A 19,396-nucleotide genomic window follows, 5' to 3' on the forward strand; every position below is an offset into this window, starting at 1 on the left:
CCCTGCGACTCGCAGGATTTAGCCCAAGATCACGGGCTTAACTCTGTCCCCGAACGAGCACTTGGTGTGGTGGTTTCTCATCAGGGTGGTGGACGGGGCCCCCTCGGGACCCCGGGCACGTGCCGGTCCCGGTCCACATCCGAGCGTGGGCCACCGAGACCGCCGGCCCCGAGGCCGTGACGTCAGCCGCCTTGCTCCCGTCGTGCTCCCCTGGAAGCTGGGAAGTGAGGGGAGGCTTCAGGGGAAGGTGATGGTCTCGTGCACTAGGGAAATTCAGTTTTCTGTTGTGGATCTTTTTCCCACTGGGGCTGGCTGGCTTGTGTTGGATCACACAACTTCCCTTCCCGTGTATGGTCTGGAGGTAACGGGGAGCGGTTGGGTATCACGTTAGATAAAATAAGGGCCTAGATACAGGTGACAAAAGTAAGGCAGTGGTCAGTAGGTAACCCAGTCATGTCCGTGAGTGTTGAGGTGGCTCACGGGGCAGCAGACACGAAGCAGGGAGGAAGTCCCATGTAAAATGAGGACGTGTCAGGGCCACTGCACCTCACCCCATGTCGAAACAACAGCATCGTGAGTCTTTTTCCCTCCCCCTACCCAACACACTCGCGCACACCTCCCAACACCCCTCCCTCCCTCCTTTAATCCACCAAGGTCTCCCTAACAGCGGTCCCCAATTCATTCAGCCGTATTTATTGAGAGCTAACTTTGTGCAGAGCACTATGAAACGCTTGGGAGAGTCCGATGCACCTTTAGATGGACACGTTCTCCGCCCACACGTGACCAGGCGGAGGACTGACGGGCCTTCTGGCTTTGACAGGAAATTCGAATCAGGCGCCTTCTGCCCTGACGCCTCTTCTGCTTGGGAAACTGTGGTCTCAGAGCTTCCGCTCAAGTGGAATCCCCATTCCGAGGGAACAGTGAATTTCACCTTTTGATTGCGGCAGGGTCCCTTAAAAATGGGGCCGGCGGGGGCCGGCCAAGCAACGAATCCCGTGGAGGGGCCGGAACTTGGGCCCGACTTCTTCCTCACACCAGAGCCGCTCCCCAAGCCCACAGATGGCCGGGTGTCGGTGGGATGCGGTCAGTCGGTAGCCCTTATTCAGCACCTGCCATGTGCGGAGCACTGTGCTAAAGCCTGGGGAGAGTGCAGCGTTAGACATAATCCCTGTCCTCGGGTTGAACGCAGTCCCTGCCCCACACGGGGCTCCCGGTCTCCCTCCCCATTTTACAAAAGAGGTAACGAGGCTCGGAAAGGGAAGTGACTTGCCCAAGCTCACACAGCAGACAAGTGGCAGAGCCAGGATTAGAAGCCATGACCTGACTTCCAGGTCCGTGCTCTATCCACTACACCATGCTGCCATCCATGTGACCCTCCAACACAAACCCCGTACAAGCTTTTCATTTCATGACTAGACTTGAACCTCCACCTCTAGACTCTAAGCTCATTAATATAATAATAATACTAAATGTGTGCTATTGGTTAAGCGCACAATTTGTGCCAGGCACTGTATTAAGCTCCGGGGCGGATGTAAGCAAATTGGGTTGGACACAGTCCCTGTCCCACGTGGGGCTCACAGTCTTAATCCCAATTTAACAGAGGAAGTAACTGAGGACCAGAGAAGTGAAGTGACTTGGTCACACGGCAGACAGATGGTGGAGCTGGGATCAGAGTCGAGGTCCTGGTTCCCAGGCCCATGTTTTATCCATCAGGCTGTGCCGTTTCTCTTCGCTGTGGGCAGGGAGTCTTCTAATTCTGTGGTAACGTACTCCAAGCGCTCTGCACGTAGTAAGTGCTCAATAAATAGCACTGATGTCTGAAAAGAGAACAAAAGGATTTTACCAAAGCTAACGATTGCTCAAAGTACTAAGTAAAATGGTAAGCATCAATCGGGATTTAACAAGCTTGCCGCTAAAAAGGTGGCACCGGGGCAGAGTCTAAAGACCATCCAATAAAATCCGGTCTCAGAAGGCAGAGCTTTCTCGGATGCCGAACTTCTCCTTTGAGCAAGAATCCAGACTCGTAAAATCGTTGGCAGGTTCCTTCTGCTAGGTGATCCTCAGCTGGGTGTGTGCCTCTTGCCCTGGCTCTCCCCCTTGGCATTCGTTATTCCCCCTTGGCAAGGATCTCTGGCTTCCTCCTCTCCTCCTTCCTTTTAAACCCACCCTGGCTGTTAGCCCCGACCCAGTTCCTGGTCAGGGATTGATTGGCTGGGGCCCAGCGGCAAACCAGATCACCAGGAAACCAGCCCCTGGGCAGGCGGCTCGCCCATTCGCCCAGGTCAGTCGGTCAGTCGTATTTATCGAGCTCTTACTGGGTGCAGAGCGCGTGGGAAAGTACAATGTAACAGACACGTTCCCTGCCCACAGTGAGCTTATAGTTTAGGTCAAAGGTCAGAGCCTTTTCCAGCCAGGGCAGCACGTGGGAATGTGCAAATGGACTTGACCACTGCTCGACTTCATAGGATGGGCCTCGGCTTAGAGGGGCCTAGCGAGGCTAGAATAATAATAACTAATAAATACTCATGATATCTAAGAGTTTACTATGTGCCAGACACTATTCTAAACGCTGGGGTAGATGCAAGGTAATCAGGTTGGACCCAGTCCCTATCCCACATGGGGCTCACAGACTTAATCCCCATTTTACAGATGAGGGAACTGAGGGACAGAGAAGTGAAGTGACTGGCCCAAGGTCACACCTCAGACAAGCGGCGGAGCCGGGATTAGAAGCCAAGTCCTTCCGACTCCCAGGCCTGTCCTCTAGCCGCTAGTCGTGGCTCAGTGGACAGAGCCTAGGCTTCGGAGTCAGAGGTCATGAGTTCGACTCCCGGCTCTGCCACTTGTCAGCTGTGTGACTGTGGGCAAGTCTCTTCACTTGTCGGTGCCTCAGTTACCTCATCTGTAAAATGGGGATTAACTGTGAGCCTCACGTGGGACAACCTGATGACCCTGTATCTACCCCAGCGCTTAGAATAGTACTCTGCACATAGTAAGCCCTTAACAAATACCAACATTATTAGTCCAGGTTGCTTGCTGGGTGCTGAACATTATGCTAAGCGCTCGGGAGAGTACAGTATAACAGAGTGGGTAGACACGTTCCCTGCTCACAGTGAGTCGGCAGGATAGAGGGGAAGTCTGGCAGATTTCACTTGTGCTCGCATCGTTTCAGGTTTAAAAGAAACCTACCTAACTAGGTCATTGACTTTTCAAGGAGAGACATTAGATTTGCTTGCCTCTTACGCAAAATCTGAGCTTCCCAAATTCCTCCTCTTCCCGAAGTGTAGACAGTGGGAGCCGGTGAACTACTGGGTGAGTCAATCAATCTGTAGTATTTATGGAGCGTGTACTGTGTGCACACCACTGTAATAATAATAATTAGGGTTCTTGCAGAAGCAGCATGGCTTAGTGGAAAGAGCCCTTGCTTGGGAGTCAGAGGACGTGGATTCTAATCCCGGCTCTGCCCTTGTCGGCTGTTGACCTTGGGCAAGCCACCTGACTTCCCTGTGCCTCAGTTTCCTCATCTGTACAATGGGGATGAAGTCTGTGAGCCCCACGTGGGGCAACTTGATTATCTTGTATCTACCCCGGTGCTTAGAACAGTGCTTGGCACACAGAGCCTAACAAATACTATAATCATTTTTATTATTATTAAGCGCTTACTGTGTGCAAAGCACTGGGGTAGATACAAGTTAATCAGTATGGACACAGTCCCCGTCCCACGTAGGACAAATGGTCTTAATCCCCATTTTACAGATGAGGTAACGAGGCCCAGAGAAGTTAAGTGAGTTGCCCAAGGTCACACAGCAGATGTGGCGAGCTGGGATTAGAACCCAGGTCCTTCTGACTCCCAGGCCCGGGCTCTATAATAATAATAATAATAATGTTGGTATTTGTTAAGCGCTTACTATGTGCAGAGCACTGTTCTAAGCTCTGGGGGAGATACGGGGTAATCAGGTTGTCCCACGTGAGGCTCACAGTTAATCCCCATTTTACAGATGAGGTAATTGAGCCACCGAGAAGTTAAGTGACTTGCCCACAGTCACACAGCTGACAAGTGGCAGAGCCGGGATTCGAACCGATGACCTCTGACTCCAAAGCGCAGGCTCTTTCCACTGAGCCACGCTGCTTCACACTGTACTAAGTGCTCTGGAGAGCATTACAACAGAGTTGGTAGACTCTGCTCTCTCCCAGTTGTCTGGTCTGCAGGCTTGTGGGGATCTGTAAAAGCTTAGCTGTGGGCAGGGACCCTGCCTGCTAATTCTGCTGTATTGTACTCTCCCAGCTGCTTAGTACAGTGTTCTGCACAGTGTCAGTGCTCAATGAATACCATCGATTGATCACAAGCACTTAGTACAGTGCTCTGAACTTAGTAAGTGCTCAACGAATACCATTTATTGACTGAAGTCCCCAAAGAAATTCCACGCCCTCCTTTCAGACAAGGATCTTTAGTCTACTGGGAGCACTGTTTGGGCTTAGCATAGCAGAATCAAATCTTGAGGTGGAAGAGGTGAGATCAAAAGGAGGAAGCAAGAAGATGAAGGAAATGGAAATTGCTACCCCAGGACATTGTGTAATTAATCGATTAATAGTATTTATTGGATGCTTAATCTCTGTAGAGCAATGTCCTATGTACTGCAAAGTAGATACCATCCCTGCCCTCCAGGAACTTACAGTCCACTGTGGGAGACGCATTAAAATCAATTATCGGTAGGTAAAGATATGCAAGTTGGGGGGGGCTGGACAGAAAGGTCATGGGGTGGGGTGAGGACGTAAGTGCTTAGTGGGGCAAGGACTCTGTGGAGTGTGGAGGTGACAGAGTAGGGAGGAAAATAGAGTGGGAGATGAGATCAGTCAGGGAAGACTTCCTGGAGGAGGTGTGGTTTTAGTAGGTCTGTGAAGAGGGGAAGAGTAGTTATTTGCAAGATGTGAAAGACAGAGTTCCAGACAGGAGGCCTCCATAGGCTCAGAAAGGGTTTGGACAAATCAGGGGGTGGAAATTCACCATCGGTGGTGCCTTCCGGCACCAAAAATAGTGTTTTAGTCAGGCTGTTAGAAAGTACCTTTCTCCAATTTGAATTTGGATTTTGGTCAGGGGAATCCTGTGCCCTGGTGGTCCTGAAGGGGTAGCGAGGCCTAGTGGAAAGAACACGAGCCTGGGAATCAGGAGATTTGGCTCTTAATCCCAGCCCTGCCACTCATCTGCTCTGTCATCTTGGGAAGTCCCGTGACTTCTCATCTGTAAGATGGGGATCGAATCCGTATTCTCCCTCCCACTCAGATTGTGAGTCCCAAGTGGGAGACAGGCAGTGCCCCCCAAGCCCTTATCGAATACCACAGTTATTACGACAGAAGACGAAAAATGTTGGACTGAAATGGAAGATCTGACCCCAGGGCTTTTGATCTTAAGGTTTTAGGAAATGAGGCGGTGGGAAACCGTAGAAGAGAAATCAAGAAATGACAGTTTCCAAGTTAGGCAATGGTCTCAGCCGTGATGGAGCAAAGCAAATTCAGGTTGACTCACAATTCAGGGCAGATGGACGCCAGTGATTATGCATATAAAAGGAGCCGGGGACACTGCCCGGAGCAGCCTCAGTTGGGCTCCTGTGCGTCTCTCCTGGGGCTGAGGAGGAGGAGGATGCAGGAAAGGAGGGGAAGTGGGGAGGAATGAGCCCTTGTTTCTTGTTTTGGGCCCATGCCACAGTGGTGAGCAAAGAGTTGTCTCTGGGACTCATTTTGGTCCAGGAAAGGAGGACTGTGGGCACACTGATCAGTCAACTGAACAATCGTAATTATTGAGCGTTTACTCTGTGCAGACCACCGTACTAAGCTCAGGGGGGAGTACGGTATAACGGAGTCGGTAGACACGTTCCCTGCCCTCAAAAAGCTTATAGTACCTAGAGGAGGAAATGGCGGAGTCCCAAGTGGAGGGGTATTTGTTAAGCGCTTACTATGTGCAGAGCACTGTTCTAAGCACTGGGGGAGATACAGGGTCATCAGGTTGTCCCACGTGAGGCTCACAGTTAATCCCCATTTTACAGATGAGGGAACTGAGGCACAGAGAAGCTAAGTGACTTGCCTACAGTCACACAGCTGACAAGTGGCAGAGCTAGGATTCGAACCCATAATAATAATAATAATAATGTTGGTATTTGTTAAGCGCTTACTATGTGCCGAGCACTGTTCTAAGCGCTGGGGTAGACATAGGGGAATCAGGTTGTCCCACGTGGGGCTCACAGTCTTAATCCCCATTTTACAGATGAGGGAACTGAGGCACGGAGAAGTTAAGTGACTTGCCCACAGTCACACAGCCGACAAGTGGCAGAGCTGGGATTCGAACTCATGAGCCCTGACTCCAAAGCCCGTGCTCTTTTCACTGAGCCACGCTGAACCCATGACCTCTGACTCCCAAGCCCGGGCTCTTTCCACTAAACCAGCCTTTGGGGAGATGCAGTACTGTGGTGGGATCCTGTGGGGATTGAGACTGTGAGCCCCATGTGGTACAGGGACTCTGTCCAACCCGATTTGTTTGGAATAATAATAATAATAATGATGGTATTTGTTAAGCGCTTACTATGTGCCAAGCACTGTTCTAAGCACTGGGGGGGATACAAGGTGATCAGCTTGTCCCATGTGGGGCTCCCAGTCTGCATCCCCATTTTCCAGATGAGGTCGCTGAGGCCCAGAGAAGTTAAGCGCCTTGCCTAAAGCCACACAGCTGACAAGCGGCGGAGCTGGGATTAGAAGCCAGGACCTCTCACCCCCAAGCCCGTGATCTTTCCACTGTTTCTACCCCAGTGCTTAGTACAGTGCCTCGCACATAGTTAGCCCTTAAAAAACACCAGCATCATTATTAGAGAAGCAGCGTGGCTCAGTGGAGAGAGCGCGGGCTTGGGAGTCAGAGGTCACGGGTTCTAATCCCGGCTCTGCCGCTTGTCAGCTGTGTGACCTGGGGCAAGCCGCTTAACTTCTCTGTGCCTCAGTTACCTCATCTGTTAAAGGGGGATTAAAACTGTGAGTCCCACGTGGGACTTGATCACGTTGTATCCCCCAGCGCTTAGAACAGTGTTTTGCACATATTAAGCGCTTAACAAATACCACAATTTATTTTTATTTATTTATTATTATTACAAGGTCATCAGATTGTCCCACGTGGGGCTCCCAGTCTTCATCTCCATTTTCCAGATGAGGTCACCGAGGCCCAGAGAAGTTACGCGCCTTGCCTAAAGCCACACAGCTGACAAGCGGCGGAGTAGGGATTAGAACCCAGGACCTCTGACCCCCAAGCCCGTGCTCTTTTCACTGCTTCTACCCCAGCGCTTAGTACAGTCCCTCGCACATAGTAAGCCCTTAAAAAACCACCACCATCATCATCATCATTATTATCAGATTGTCCCACGTGGGGCGCCCAGTCTTCACACCCATTTTAGGATGAGGTCACTGAGGCCCAGAGAGGGGAAGTGGCCTGCCCAGGGTCACCCAGCGGGCAGGCGGTGGAGTGGGGACTAGAACCCACGGCCTGTCGTCTGGCGAACCCGTTATCAGCCCAGTGTTTGGCGCAGAGTTCAGCGCCCTAGATGGGAGGATGAGGATTAGAAAGGCGCAGGGCCCCATCCCAACGACCGCCTCGAAATGGACCAATCAGAGCCCGGGATGCCCGTGAGCGGCCTGCCGTGGACCAATCAGCTGTCGGGATTCCCCGCGTCGCCTCGCGTGATGCCTCCCCCCTCCCCCTTCTCCCTCCGCAGATCCCTCCGCGGCGCGAGCCCCTCGGCGGGGCGACGCGTCCGGGAAATAGTCCCCCCCCTCCGCTCTCCCCCCGCCCCCAGTCCCGCCGCCCCGTCCCGACGGAGGCCGCCCCGGGGCCGGCGAGCCGCCGGGGGACGGGGGCGGGGTCGGGCCCCCGCGGGCTTCGGGAGGCGGCGGCGGGGAGGGTCACGTGACGGGGCGGAAGGATGCGCGGTCGTGATGCGTCCCGGGGAAGGAGGGCGGGGACTATAAAAGGCGGCGGGCGGGGGCGGCGCGGCCATTTTGTCGCGGGCTGCGGAACGAGAGGCGGCGGCGCGTCTCCACCGCAGCCGGTCCTGCGCCGTGCGTCGTGGTCCGGGCAGCGCCCCCCGCCTCCCCCGTGGTCGGCGCGGTCCCCGAGCAGCAGCAGCAGCAGCAGCAGCTTCGGCCGCCGCCATGGCCCTGTGAAGGCGGCAGCGCCTGCGGCAGCATCGGGCCTCGCGGCGGCGGCGGCGGCAGCACCGGGCTCTGCAGCGGCCGAACCCAGGCGGCTTCAGCCATGGCGTGAGTACCAATCACCCCTCGCCCTAAAGGCCCCGAACCCCGGTATCCGCAGACCCGCCTAACCGCCTGGCAAGCGCTGCGGCCCATACGGCCGATAAGGACTGGACGCCGTCCCCATCCCCATTTTAATAATGTTTTGCAAGCGTTTAATAGGTGCCAGGCACTGCACTGAGCGCTGGGGTCGATACAGGCAGATCGGCTTGGGCGCCGTCCCCATTTTAATAGTAATTATGGTGTTTCATAGTTGCCAGGCACTGTACTAAACGCTGCGGTCGATACAGTGGACGCCGACCCCATTCTAATTGTAATTACGGTGCTGGGGAAGCGTTTAATAGGGGCCAGGCACTGCACTAAGCGCTGGGGTCGATACAGGCGGATCGGATTGAACGCCGACCCCATTTTAATAGTAATTACGGTGTTGGGGAAGCGTTTAATAGGGGCCAGGCACTGCACTAAGCGCTGGGGTCGATACAGGCAGATGGGGTTGGACGCCGTCCCCACCCCCATTTTACTAATAACTACGGTGGCAAGCGTTTACTACGTGCCAGGCATTGTACTAAGCGATACAGGCAGATGGGGTTAGACGCAGTCCCTGTCCCGTGTGGGTCACACCGTCTCCATCCCCATTTTAATAATTGTGGGGTTTAAGCGCTGCCTACGTGCCAGGCACTGCACTAAGCGCCGGGGTCCATACGGACAAACCGGGTTGGACACAGTCGCCGTCCCACTTGGGGTTCCCCGCCTCCATCCCCGTTTCACAGAGGAGGTAAGTGAAGCCCAGAGGGGTGAGGTGACCGGCCCAAGGTCACCCGGCAGACCAGGAGCCCAGCCGGGATTAGAACCCGTGACCTCGCGAGCCCCGGGCTGCGGCCACCACGCCCCGCTGCTTCTCGGGGGCTGAATTTGGGGGGCGGGGGGCATCCTCGCGTGTAGGGCGGTGGAGGGAGCGCCCCGGCGAGAGGACCGAAGAGGCGGCCTTAGGACGGGGGCCATTTGGCTCCCGACGACAGCAACGTGGCCACCTACAAAATGGCGGGCTGCTGGAGAACAAGAAGAGGAGGAGGAGAAGAAGGAGGAGGAGGAAATGGAGGCGGAGGCCCGCACCCGCACAAGCACACGTCAGCCGTGGCAGCAGGGCGGCGGCCCCCGTGCCCATATATGGGCACGCCTGGCCAAGCCGCTCCCCTCTTCCTCCTCCACCTCCTCCTTCCTCCTTCTCTTCTTCCTCCTCCTCCCTCCCCGGACCCGCCCAGCCGCCCCAGGAACAGGAGGCCATCGAGGGAAGCGAAACCAGATGGGCCCCGGCTCGGCTCGATCGGAGGGCCCGGCCCGGGCCGCCCATCGGCAAGGCCATGCGATGCCACACGGTTAGCAGACCGCTTGGCAGGCCGGAGCTGGCCAGCCTTGGCCAGGTGCAGGGCACCGGCCTCAGCTCGGGAGGGCACCGTGAGCAGACCACTAAACAACCTGGAGGGGGCTTTTTTTTTAGGTGCAGAGCACTCGATTAAGCTCGGGAGAGCACGATACCACAGAACTAGCAGGCGACTTTACAGCTTGGAGCTTTCTTATGTGCAGAACACTCGACTAAGCTCGGGCGAGCACAGTACCACAGAATTAGCAGACATTTTACAGCCTGGAGCTTTTTTAATGTGCAGACCACTCGACTAAGCTCGGGGGAACACAGTACCACGGAATTAGCAGACGACTTTACAGCCTGGAGTTTTTTTTTTTTAAAGTGCAAGGCATTTTATTAAGAGCGGGAGAGCACAATACCACAGAATTAGATGCCTTTACAGCCTGGAGCTTTTTTATGTGCAGAGCACTTTTCTAAGCTGGGGAGAGTGCAGTACCACAGAATTGGCAGACGACTTTACGGTCTGGAGCTTGCTATTTATCGAGCGCTTCCTAGATGCCGAGCACCGTACTAAGCTGGGAGGGCCACTGAGCAGACGAGCTTAGGGTCGAGCTTTTTTTTTTAATGTGCAGAGCACTGTTCAAAGCTCGGGAGAGTTCAATACAACAGAATTAGACGAATTTGCAGCCTGGAGCTCGCTGTTTGTCGAGCGCTTGCTTTGAGCAGGAGGCTACTAAGCCCGGGAGAGCACAACAATGAGCCAACGAGTTTACGTCCTGGAAGGTGCTGTTGGTCAAGCCCTCGCTGCGTGCGGAGCACTGTACTAATCTCGGGAGAATACAACAGAATTAGCAGACGAGTTTACAGTCGGGATCTCGCTAGCACTATACGCCCGAGCAGTGGGGGAGATACGTGAAGATCGGGTGTCCAACCGGGCTTTACGCAATTTGGGGTACACCGCTTCCAGTTTCGGGAGGGATAAAGTGACCAGAGGTTTCTCTCGTTCCGTCCAGGCTTTTCAAGGCATCCAGCAGCAGCCTTGCTGTATCTGACACGAAAACCCTCGACTCGACTACGTCTTTAAGAACCGACAGAGCCCTAAAGTATGACCGAGATGAGCTTCTTGAGCAGCGAGATGATGTTGGGGGACTTGATGTCCCCCTTCAACCAGTCGTGTTTGGCGGCTGAGGAAAGCCTGGGCCTCTTGGATGACTACCTGGAGGTGGCCAAGCACTACAGATCGCATGGGTTCTCCGGCGACAAGGCTAAGGCGCTCTCCTCCGAGTGGCTGGCTGTGGATAGTTTGGGCGAGGCCACAGGCAATGGCAAGGGTAAGGCCCGACCCCGTCGAGGGGGAGCTCGGGGTGGGGGGCGATGCCCGGGAAGGCCATCCTAGCCGTCTTTAAGCTCCCACCTGAGCGGCCAGGACTCGCACCCTTAAGTGACGGTGGGGCTGGGGGGGGACCGGTGTGGATGTGGAGGCGGAAGGGGCTGCTCGGCGGGGGAGGGGTAGTAACTTGGATGCGATCTCCGTCTCTCAGAGGATGCCTTCTCCGGCATGGATTGGATGGTGGAGAAGATGGACCTGAAGGAGTTTGATTTCGATGCCCTGTTGGGTATGGATGACCTGGATGCCACCATCTTGTCAGAAGAGCTTATGGCCACGTTGGAAGACACGTGTGATCTACTTGACCCCCTGGCCCAGGAAGCTAACACAGAGCCCCCCCTGACGCTGAACCCAATTGGCCACCTCCCCGAGTCCCTGCTGAAAACGGAACAGGTAGCCCCCCTCCCTTTCCTCCAGCCCCTCCCCCCAGAGGCCCTGACCTCCACTCCGGATCATTCTTTCAGTTTAGAGCTAGGCAGCGAGGTGGACGTCTCGGAAGGAGACGGGAAGGTGGAAGCGGTCACGTACCTCGTGGTCACCATCCCCAAGTGCGAGAGAGAGGAAGAAGCCCCCTCGGATAACGACAGCGGAATATGCATGAGCCCCGAGTCCTACTTAGGGTCGCCCCAACACAGCCCCTCCACCTCCATGGAGCCCCCCAACGAGGGCCGGCGGAGCGCCGACCCCCCCGGCCCCTCGGGGCGGCCCAAGCCTTACGACCGGCCGGCCGACGGGACGACCCCGGCGGCCAAGGCGAAAGGAGAGAAGAAGGCCGATAAGAAGCTGAAGAAGATGGAGCAGAACAAGACGGCCGCCACCCGCTACCGGCAGAAGAAGAGGGCGGAGCAGGAGGCCCTCTCCGGGGAATGCAGGCAGCTGGAGCAGAAGAACGAGGCGTTGAAAGAGCGAGCGGATTCTCTGAGCAAAGAGATTCAGTATCTGAAAGACTTGATCGAAGAGGTCCGGAAGGCCAAGGAGAAGAGGAAGGCCGTCGACTTAGGGTAGTCGCTAGTCGAGTGGTCCCGCCGGCTTGTATATAGGCCTCCGCCGCTTCAGCTGTCGAATAAATTATTTTGTAGTAAAAGTGACTGGTGCTTCATCCGATGTAAATCCCCCGTCCTACACTCCAAGCCCTAGCCTAGTAAATAAAGTCGTGTGGAGTCACTTGGCTCGAAGCTGAGTTTTTATTTGCTACCTTAATAGGAGGGGTGAAATCCTTTCTATCTTTCCCACCACCAAGCAATGGACGAGGCAGGCCTGCATGCTGAGGAGTGGGGGAGAGCCAACCGGGGTGGGCCAGGTTGGCCAATAGTCTGCCTTAAATGAGTTTGTGATTCCTGTAGGTATGAAGGGGAATGTTTTGGGCTGGTTTTCCTAAATTTCCCCTTCTAATTCGTGTCCCTAATCGGCCCTTTAAATCGACGGCTTGGGAGTTCTTGTCTGCCTTGGCTTTTTGTTTCACTAGGTGGTACTGAGTGCAGTTCTCCCTTCAGACCTGGGGATCTGAAGGTTGTGGGTTCTAATTCTGACTCTGCCGCTTGTGCCATGTGACCTTGGGTGAGTGGCTTCACTTCCTCTGCCTCAGTTCCTTTGTAAAGTGGGGATTAAGACAGCCCCACGTGGGACAGAGATTGTACTCCACCCCAGTACAGGGCCCGGCCCACAGCACTACTTAAAATACCAGAATGAATGGGAGGGCAATCAGCCCATTTCCCCCCTTTTTGGCCCCTTTAAAGGTTGAGGATTCACAGTGAGTCACAGTGACGGCCCAAATTATTTGCCTGTAAAGAAGGCTCCCTCCCAGCAAGACCATGAGCCCTGCTCACCTGGTATCTACTCCGCCACGCAGCCTTACTGTAGCCTAAGATTCCTAGCGCTTTGCTTTTCTCACTTGTCTTCAGCAAAGGCCCAACAGAGGAGTCCACGATCTCGCTTTAACCCTTATTTATAAATCACTCAATCTGGACCATTAACACAGTGGGGAACGCAGATGGGGACTCCAATGAGGGGAGCTGGGAGGATGGGGGTTGGGGGAGAAAGGGGCAGCATGGCATAATTATGGACTCGGTAAGCACTTCCATGGCCAAACACTGGTCTAAGCGCTGGGACGTACAAATTATATCGTATCGGACACAGTCCACCCATCCCACGTGGGGCTTATGCTTACATCCCGTTTTACAGGCAAGAGGTCCAGAGAAGTGAAGTGACTCTCAAGGTCACACAGCAAACCCGTGGCGGAGCTGGGATCGGAACCTGGGTCTTTCTGACTCCCAGACCTGGGCTCCATCCACTCAGCCATGCTGTTTCCTCAGGGAGATGTATGATGTGGGACCTCGGACGAGTCACATCCCTCTCTGGGACTGAGTTTCTCATCTAAACGGAGGATTAAAAAAAAACAAACCCTGCTTTCCCTCTCCTCAGCTGAGGCTCGTGTAGGATGGGGACTGAGTGATCTGATTACCTGTAGTGAAGCAGTGTGGCTCAGTGGAAAGAGCCATAAATCAGGGCTTTGAATTCTGGCTCTGCCACTTGTCAGCTGTGTGACTGTGGGCAAGTCACTTCACTTCTCCGTGCCTGTGACCTCATCTGGAAAATGGGGATTAACTGTGAGCCTCACGTGGGACAACCTGATGACCCCGTATCTCCCCCAGCGCTTAGAACAGTGCTCGGTCCATAGAAAGCGCTTAACAAATACCAACATTATGATTATCACCTACCCTGGTGCCTGGCACCTATTCCGTGAGCGCTGGTTATGGCTATAACGGCCGAGCCGAAGCCGCGGAGCCGAAGAGGCCGGGGAGACAGGCAGAGAGCACAACGCCCTGGCACCGGCCAGAGCTGCTTTATTTGCGTTTTCACACAAACTCGGGAGAAAGGCGAGGGTGAGGTGAGGATGACCAAGTCCAAGGAGGAAAGACGCCCTGCCCTCAACGGGCCGGACAGAAGCCCAGAAACCAAGATGCTCCGGCGCTTCCGGATCCCGGTGCGAAAAGAAACAGCTAGGAAAAACCCAGCTGTTTCGGTCGACACCCCCAGGCTCCCACGGCCCACGCTCGGGGACCGCCCCCGGGGTTGGGCGGGAGGTCCCCGAGGTTTCCACCCGGGACAGGGCAGTGCTGCCATCAGTTCTCGGCCCAGCCAGGGCCCTCGGCCCCCTCCGGCCTGGGGTAGGGGCAGGCTGGGGGAAGGTGGTGGAGGAGGAGGAGGAGGAGCGGGAGCAGCGGCAGACCCCACCGGAATCCCGGCCCCCCGAGCCGCAGGGCTCCCCGCCGTCCTCGCTCCGGCCCCCGGGCCGGATCCCCACCGGGCCGAGGGCCACCGGCGCCCGGGGCCGAACCCCCGGCCCCCGAGTCCCGACCCGGCCGTCCTCCCGGCTCCGTCATCTGGTTCCCGCCGTCCCAAAATACTCCCTCTCGAACTTCTTGAAGTCCTCCTCGGTGAAGACGGTGCCCTGGGGCCGCCGGGGCCGCTTCTTCCAGTCTGCGGGCCGGTCCTTGGCTTTCCTGCCCCGGTTCTGGGTCAGAATCTGTGGGAGGAGAAGCCGAATGGGCACGGGGCGGCGGGACACCGCAAGGACATCACCCTCCCCTCGGGCGAGGCGGGACCGCCGGCCCTCGGGCCCCCCGCCGGGCGGCCGGGGCGGGCGCCGGGTCCCATCCGAGCCCCCCGAGGGTGGCGCTCACCGTCTTGGTGACCTGCGGGTCTGCGATGTCACAGCTGAGCGTCATGAACCGCAGGTTTGCCTTCAGATGATTCTTGGCCCTGTGCTTCTGGAACTCCTCTGGAGCGGGACACAACCGTTGCCGTTTACTGAACACCCCCACCCCTCGGCCGCCACACGCGGCCCCCCCCCGGGTGCCCACGCGTACACCGCGTGCACCCAGTCCTTGCCTTCTGGAGAGAGTCTAAGAAAATAAATCACCTTCACGAGCCCCCGGGGCGGAAACATAACCTGGGGGGCTTGGCGTTTTTATTCCCCCCGCCCCAGCTCTCTCCCGATAATAATAATAATGATAGTATTTGTTAGGCGCTTACTACGTGCCAAGCACTGTTCTCACCATCGTCATCAACGGTTTCTGAGCACTAAGCGCTTGGGAGAACACCACAACACCCTCTAGACTGCAAGGATGTCGTGGGCAGGGAATGTGTGTTATATTGTTTTATTATATTCTCCTACAAGCTTAATACTCTGCACCCTGTAAGCGCTCAATAAATATGATCGATTGACACCTTCCTGGCCCCCAACGAGCTTACCGTCTAAAGAATAGTATTTATAGAAGCAATAGTACTTACTGTATAGAGGGCAGTCATTCAGTCATATTTATTGAACATTTACTATGTGCAAAGCACTATGCTTTATGCTTTAAGCATTTGGGAGGGTACAGTCTAACCATTAACACATTCCCTGCCCACAACAAGCTTAGTCTAGAGGGAGAGGCAGACATTAATATAAATTACAGATGTGTAAATAAGCGCAATATGTATTGAGCGCTTCCTGTGTATGGAGACTGCACTAAGCGCTTGGGAGAGCACAAGCCAACAGAGCAGGACGCTGTACCGGGAGCCCGGGCGAACGCCACAGCACTTACGTACGTATCTATAAATTCTATATTATAAATTGTTTCTATCGCCTGACTGTTTAGACCGTGAACCGGTCGTGGGGCGGGGATTGTCTCTGTTTTTTAGTACAGCGCCCAGCACACAGTAAGCGCTCAATAAGTACGATCGAATGAATGGCTGTCAGCTCGTCGTGGGCAGGGAACGTGTCTACCGACTCTGGTACCGTACTCTTGAGTGCTTAGCACAGGGCTCGATAAACACCACGGGCGATGAGTCGGTAAACCTCGGCTCTCATCCAATCACACGTATTCATTCAATAGTATCTATTGAGCGCTTACTATGGGCAGAGCACTGTACTAAGCGCTTGGAACGCATTTGCTCGGTGCGGAACACTGTGCTAAGTGCTTGGAAGGGCGTGACGGGGTCAGTGGACCCTTCCTGCCTACGAAAGACTTACAGTCTAGCAGGGAAGACCTTCACTAACATGAATTACTGTAGACGAACGTGAATTACCCTGGACTGTTGAGGGCAGGGAATGTGTCTGTTTTTTGTTGTATTTTACTCTCCCAAGCGCCTAGCACAGGGCTCTGCACCCAGTGCTCAATCAATACGACTGAGTGAATGCAACGGAGTGTGAAGAGGTGCAAATGAACGCCGCCGGGGTGGGGTGGGGGACGCCTAGGTGCTTAGGTTGGGGGAAGACTCAAGTGTTTAAGCGATGCAGTGTCAGGGGAAGAAGTGGGGCAAGTCAGGGAGGGCTTCTTGGAGGTGTGATTTCTCCTCAGCCCCTACCTCTCCCTGGCGGGAGCTGCCCCTTCCCCATGCCCAATTTGGGGGTTCTGCGGGGGGCAGTGGGAGATTCTGGCTACTGATGATGGAGAAACGGGGGGGGGGGGGGGTCCGGGCACCTTAGACAAGACGTGACCCCCTCCTCCCCGCCGGCCGCCTCTTCTCCCCCGGAGTCCCCCCTCGGGGCAGCGTGACGTAGAGAAGCTATGTGGAAAGAGCACGGGCTTTGGAGTCAGGGTCATGAGTTCGAATCCCAGCCCTGCCACTTGTCAGCTGTGTGACTGTGGGCAAGTCACTTCACTTCTCTGTGCCTCAGTTCCCTCATCTGTAAAATGGGGATTAAGACTGTGAGCCCCACATGGGACAACCTGATTCCCCTGTGTCTACCCCAGCGCTTAGAACAGTGCTCGGCACATAGTAAGCGCTTAACAAATGCCACCATTATTATTTTTATTACATGGCTTAGTGGAAAGAGCCCGGGCTTGGGAGTCAGAAGTCGTGGGTTCTAATCCCGGCTCTGCCACTCATCGGCTGTGTGACCTTTTCTGTGCCTCAATTACCTCATCTGGAAAATGGGGATTAAGACTGTGAGCCCCACGTGGGGCAACTTGATTAGCTTGTATCTACGTCGGCGCTTAGAACAGTGCTTGGCACATAGTAAGTGCTTTAACAAATATCACGGTGATTATTATTATTCCGCGTCCCTCTCGTCCCCGGCCGGGGCGAGGCTCACCGACGACGGACTTGGCGACCTTCCCCTTCGCGGTGGGCTGCTTCGGCTTGGACGCCGCCTTCCTCCTCGACCTCCTCCTCTGTGGAGGCTGCAGTCCCGAGGCCTTGGTCGAGCCCTGGCAGTTGTTCCCGGCGCCTGGGGGGACGCGGCGCTCTGCAAACACCAGAAGGAAAGGACGGTCAAGGCCCTGCAGACACCGCTCATTCATTCAATTGTATTTATTGAGTGCTTACTGTGTGCAGAGCACTGGACTAAGCGCTTGGAAAGTACAATTCGGCAACAAACACATGGGCTCACAGTCTAAGGACTATAATAATAATGATAATGTCATCATAATAAAATATATATATATTATATTGAAATATAATAATAATGATGATGATGGCATTTGTTAAGTGCTTCCTATGTGCTAAGCACTAAGCGCTGGATAATAATGATGGCATTTGTTAAGCGCTTCCTATGTTCAGTCATTCATTCAATCGTATTTACTGAGCGCTTACTGTGTGCAGAGCACTGTATTAAGCGCTTGGAATGTACAATTCGGCAACAGATGGAGACAATCCCTTGCCAAGCACTGTTCTAAGCGCTGGGGTAGATCCATGGTAATCAGGTTGTCCCACGTGGGGCTCACAGTCTTTATCCCCTTTTCCAGATGACGGAACTGAGGCACAGAGAAGTGAAGTGGCTTGTCCAAGGTCACGCAGCAGACAAGTGGCGGAGCCGGGATTAGAACCCACGTCCTCTGACTCCCAAGCCTGGGCTCTTTCCACTAAGCCATGCTGCTTTGCATTCATTCAATGGTATTTATTGAGCACTTGGTGAGTGCAGAGCACTGGACTAGGCATTTGGAGAGTATAATTCGGCAATAGAGAGAATTCCTGCCCGCACCGGGCTTACAGTCGAGGGGGCGGGGGAAGAGAAACATCAAAACAAGTAAAGGGAAATCACTATAAATAAAGAGAATTATAGACACGGACACATCCAAACAAGGAAGCAGGTCAGCGTGGCTCAGCGGAAAGAGCCCGGGCTTGGGAGTCAGAGGTCACGGGTTCGAATCCCGACTCCGCCGCTTGTCAGCTGTGTGACTTGGGGCAAGCCACTTCACTCCTTTGGGCCTCAGTTCCCTCACCTGTCAAATGGGGATGAAGCCTGGGAGCCCCCCGGGGACCAACCTGATGCCCTTGTATCTCCCCAGCGCTTAGAAGAGTGCTTGGCACAGAGTTAAGCGCTTGACAAATGCCGCCATCATTATTATTAGACACAAGTGGTGTGTGTGTAGCGGGGGGGAGAGCAAAAGGGAGGGAGCGGAGGGGATGGGGAAGCAGAAGAAAAGGGGGGCTGAGTCTGGGGAGGCCTCCTGGAGGAGGTGAACCTTCAATAGGGTAATAATAATAGTAATGGCATTTGTTAAGCGTCTACTATGTGCCAAGCACTGTTCTAAGCGCTGGAGGGGATAATAATAATAATAATGTTGGTATTTGTTAAGCGCTTACTATGTGCCGAGCACTGTTCTAAGCGCTGGGGTAGACACAGGGGACTCAGGTGGGGCTCCCAGTCTTCATCCCCATTTTACAGATGAGGTGACTGCGGCACCGAGAAGTGAAGTGACTTGCCCGAAGTCACCCAGCTGACAAATGGCCGAGCCGGGATTTGAACCCACGACCTCTGACTCCTAAGCCCGTGCTCTCTCCACTGAGCCACGCTGCTTCTCTATCCAAGGTGATCAGGTGGGCCCCCCCCGGGGGGGCTGAGTCTTCATCCCCATTTTGCAGATGAGGTCACCGAGGTCCAGAGAAGGGAAGTGACTGGCCCACAGTCCCCCAGCTGACGAGGGATTGGAACCCATGACCTCTGACTCCCCAGCCCGGGCTCTCTCCACTGAGCCAAAGCTGCTGAGAGGGATTGCCCCGCTGCCGGTCCTGCCCCCGCTGCCCATCCCGCTCCCGGTCTCACCCGCCGGGCTGCCCAGGAGCTCCAGGCCCTTGCGCAGCAGCGAGGCCGACATCTTCGCACCCCTTCGGCTCTCTTCGGCCCTCTTCGGCTCCTTCCGGCTCCTTCCGGCTCTTTCCGTCCTCCCGCCCCCCCCCCGCCCCACGTGACCACTTCGGCTCCTTCCGCCGCTTCCGCCTCGTGCTCGCCACAAAACCGCCCGGCCGGGAGCGCGAGACGGGCTCAGAAGAGTTCCGGGTAGGCCGTCTAAAGCGCATGCGCGGAGGAGCCTGGGCCTGGAGGTGATGCAGGGCTCTGCCCTGCTTTCCTCCTAACGGTGGTATTTGTTAAGCGC

At 55.1% G+C, this 19,396-nt stretch overlaps 2 protein-coding genes across 2 annotated transcripts; one reads left to right on the forward strand and one right to left on the reverse strand.

Moving 5' to 3' along the window:
* Positions 1–8,029: 8,029 nt before the first annotated feature.
* Positions 8,030–12,195, forward strand: ATF4 (activating transcription factor 4). Its single transcript, XM_029079384.1, has 3 exons — positions 8,030–8,289; positions 10,657–10,974; positions 11,185–12,195. Exons 2-3 carry the CDS (start codon positions 10,749–10,751, stop codon positions 12,033–12,035), a joined length of 1,077 nt encoding a protein of 358 aa, XP_028935217.1. The 5' UTR covers positions 8,030–8,289; positions 10,657–10,748; the 3' UTR covers positions 12,036–12,195.
* A 1,643-nt stretch (positions 12,196–13,838) lies between these two features.
* RPS19BP1 (ribosomal protein S19 binding protein 1) lies at positions 13,839–19,176 on the reverse strand. Its single transcript, XM_001519124.4, has 4 exons — positions 19,066–19,176; positions 17,113–17,265; positions 14,714–14,811; positions 13,839–14,556 (listed from the first exon to the last, which is right to left on the reverse strand). The coding sequence occupies exons 1-4, from the start codon at positions 19,115–19,117 to the stop codon at positions 14,410–14,412; spliced, it is 450 nt and encodes a 149-aa protein (XP_001519174.3). The 5' UTR covers positions 19,118–19,176; the 3' UTR covers positions 13,839–14,409.
* Between the last annotated feature and the right edge of the window lie 220 nt (positions 19,177–19,396).

Source organism: Ornithorhynchus anatinus, chromosome 14 (genome assembly GCF_004115215.2).
Source record: "Ornithorhynchus anatinus isolate Pmale09 chromosome 14, mOrnAna1.pri.v4, whole genome shotgun sequence".
Lineage (NCBI taxonomy): Eukaryota > Metazoa > Chordata > Mammalia > Monotremata > Ornithorhynchidae > Ornithorhynchus > Ornithorhynchus anatinus.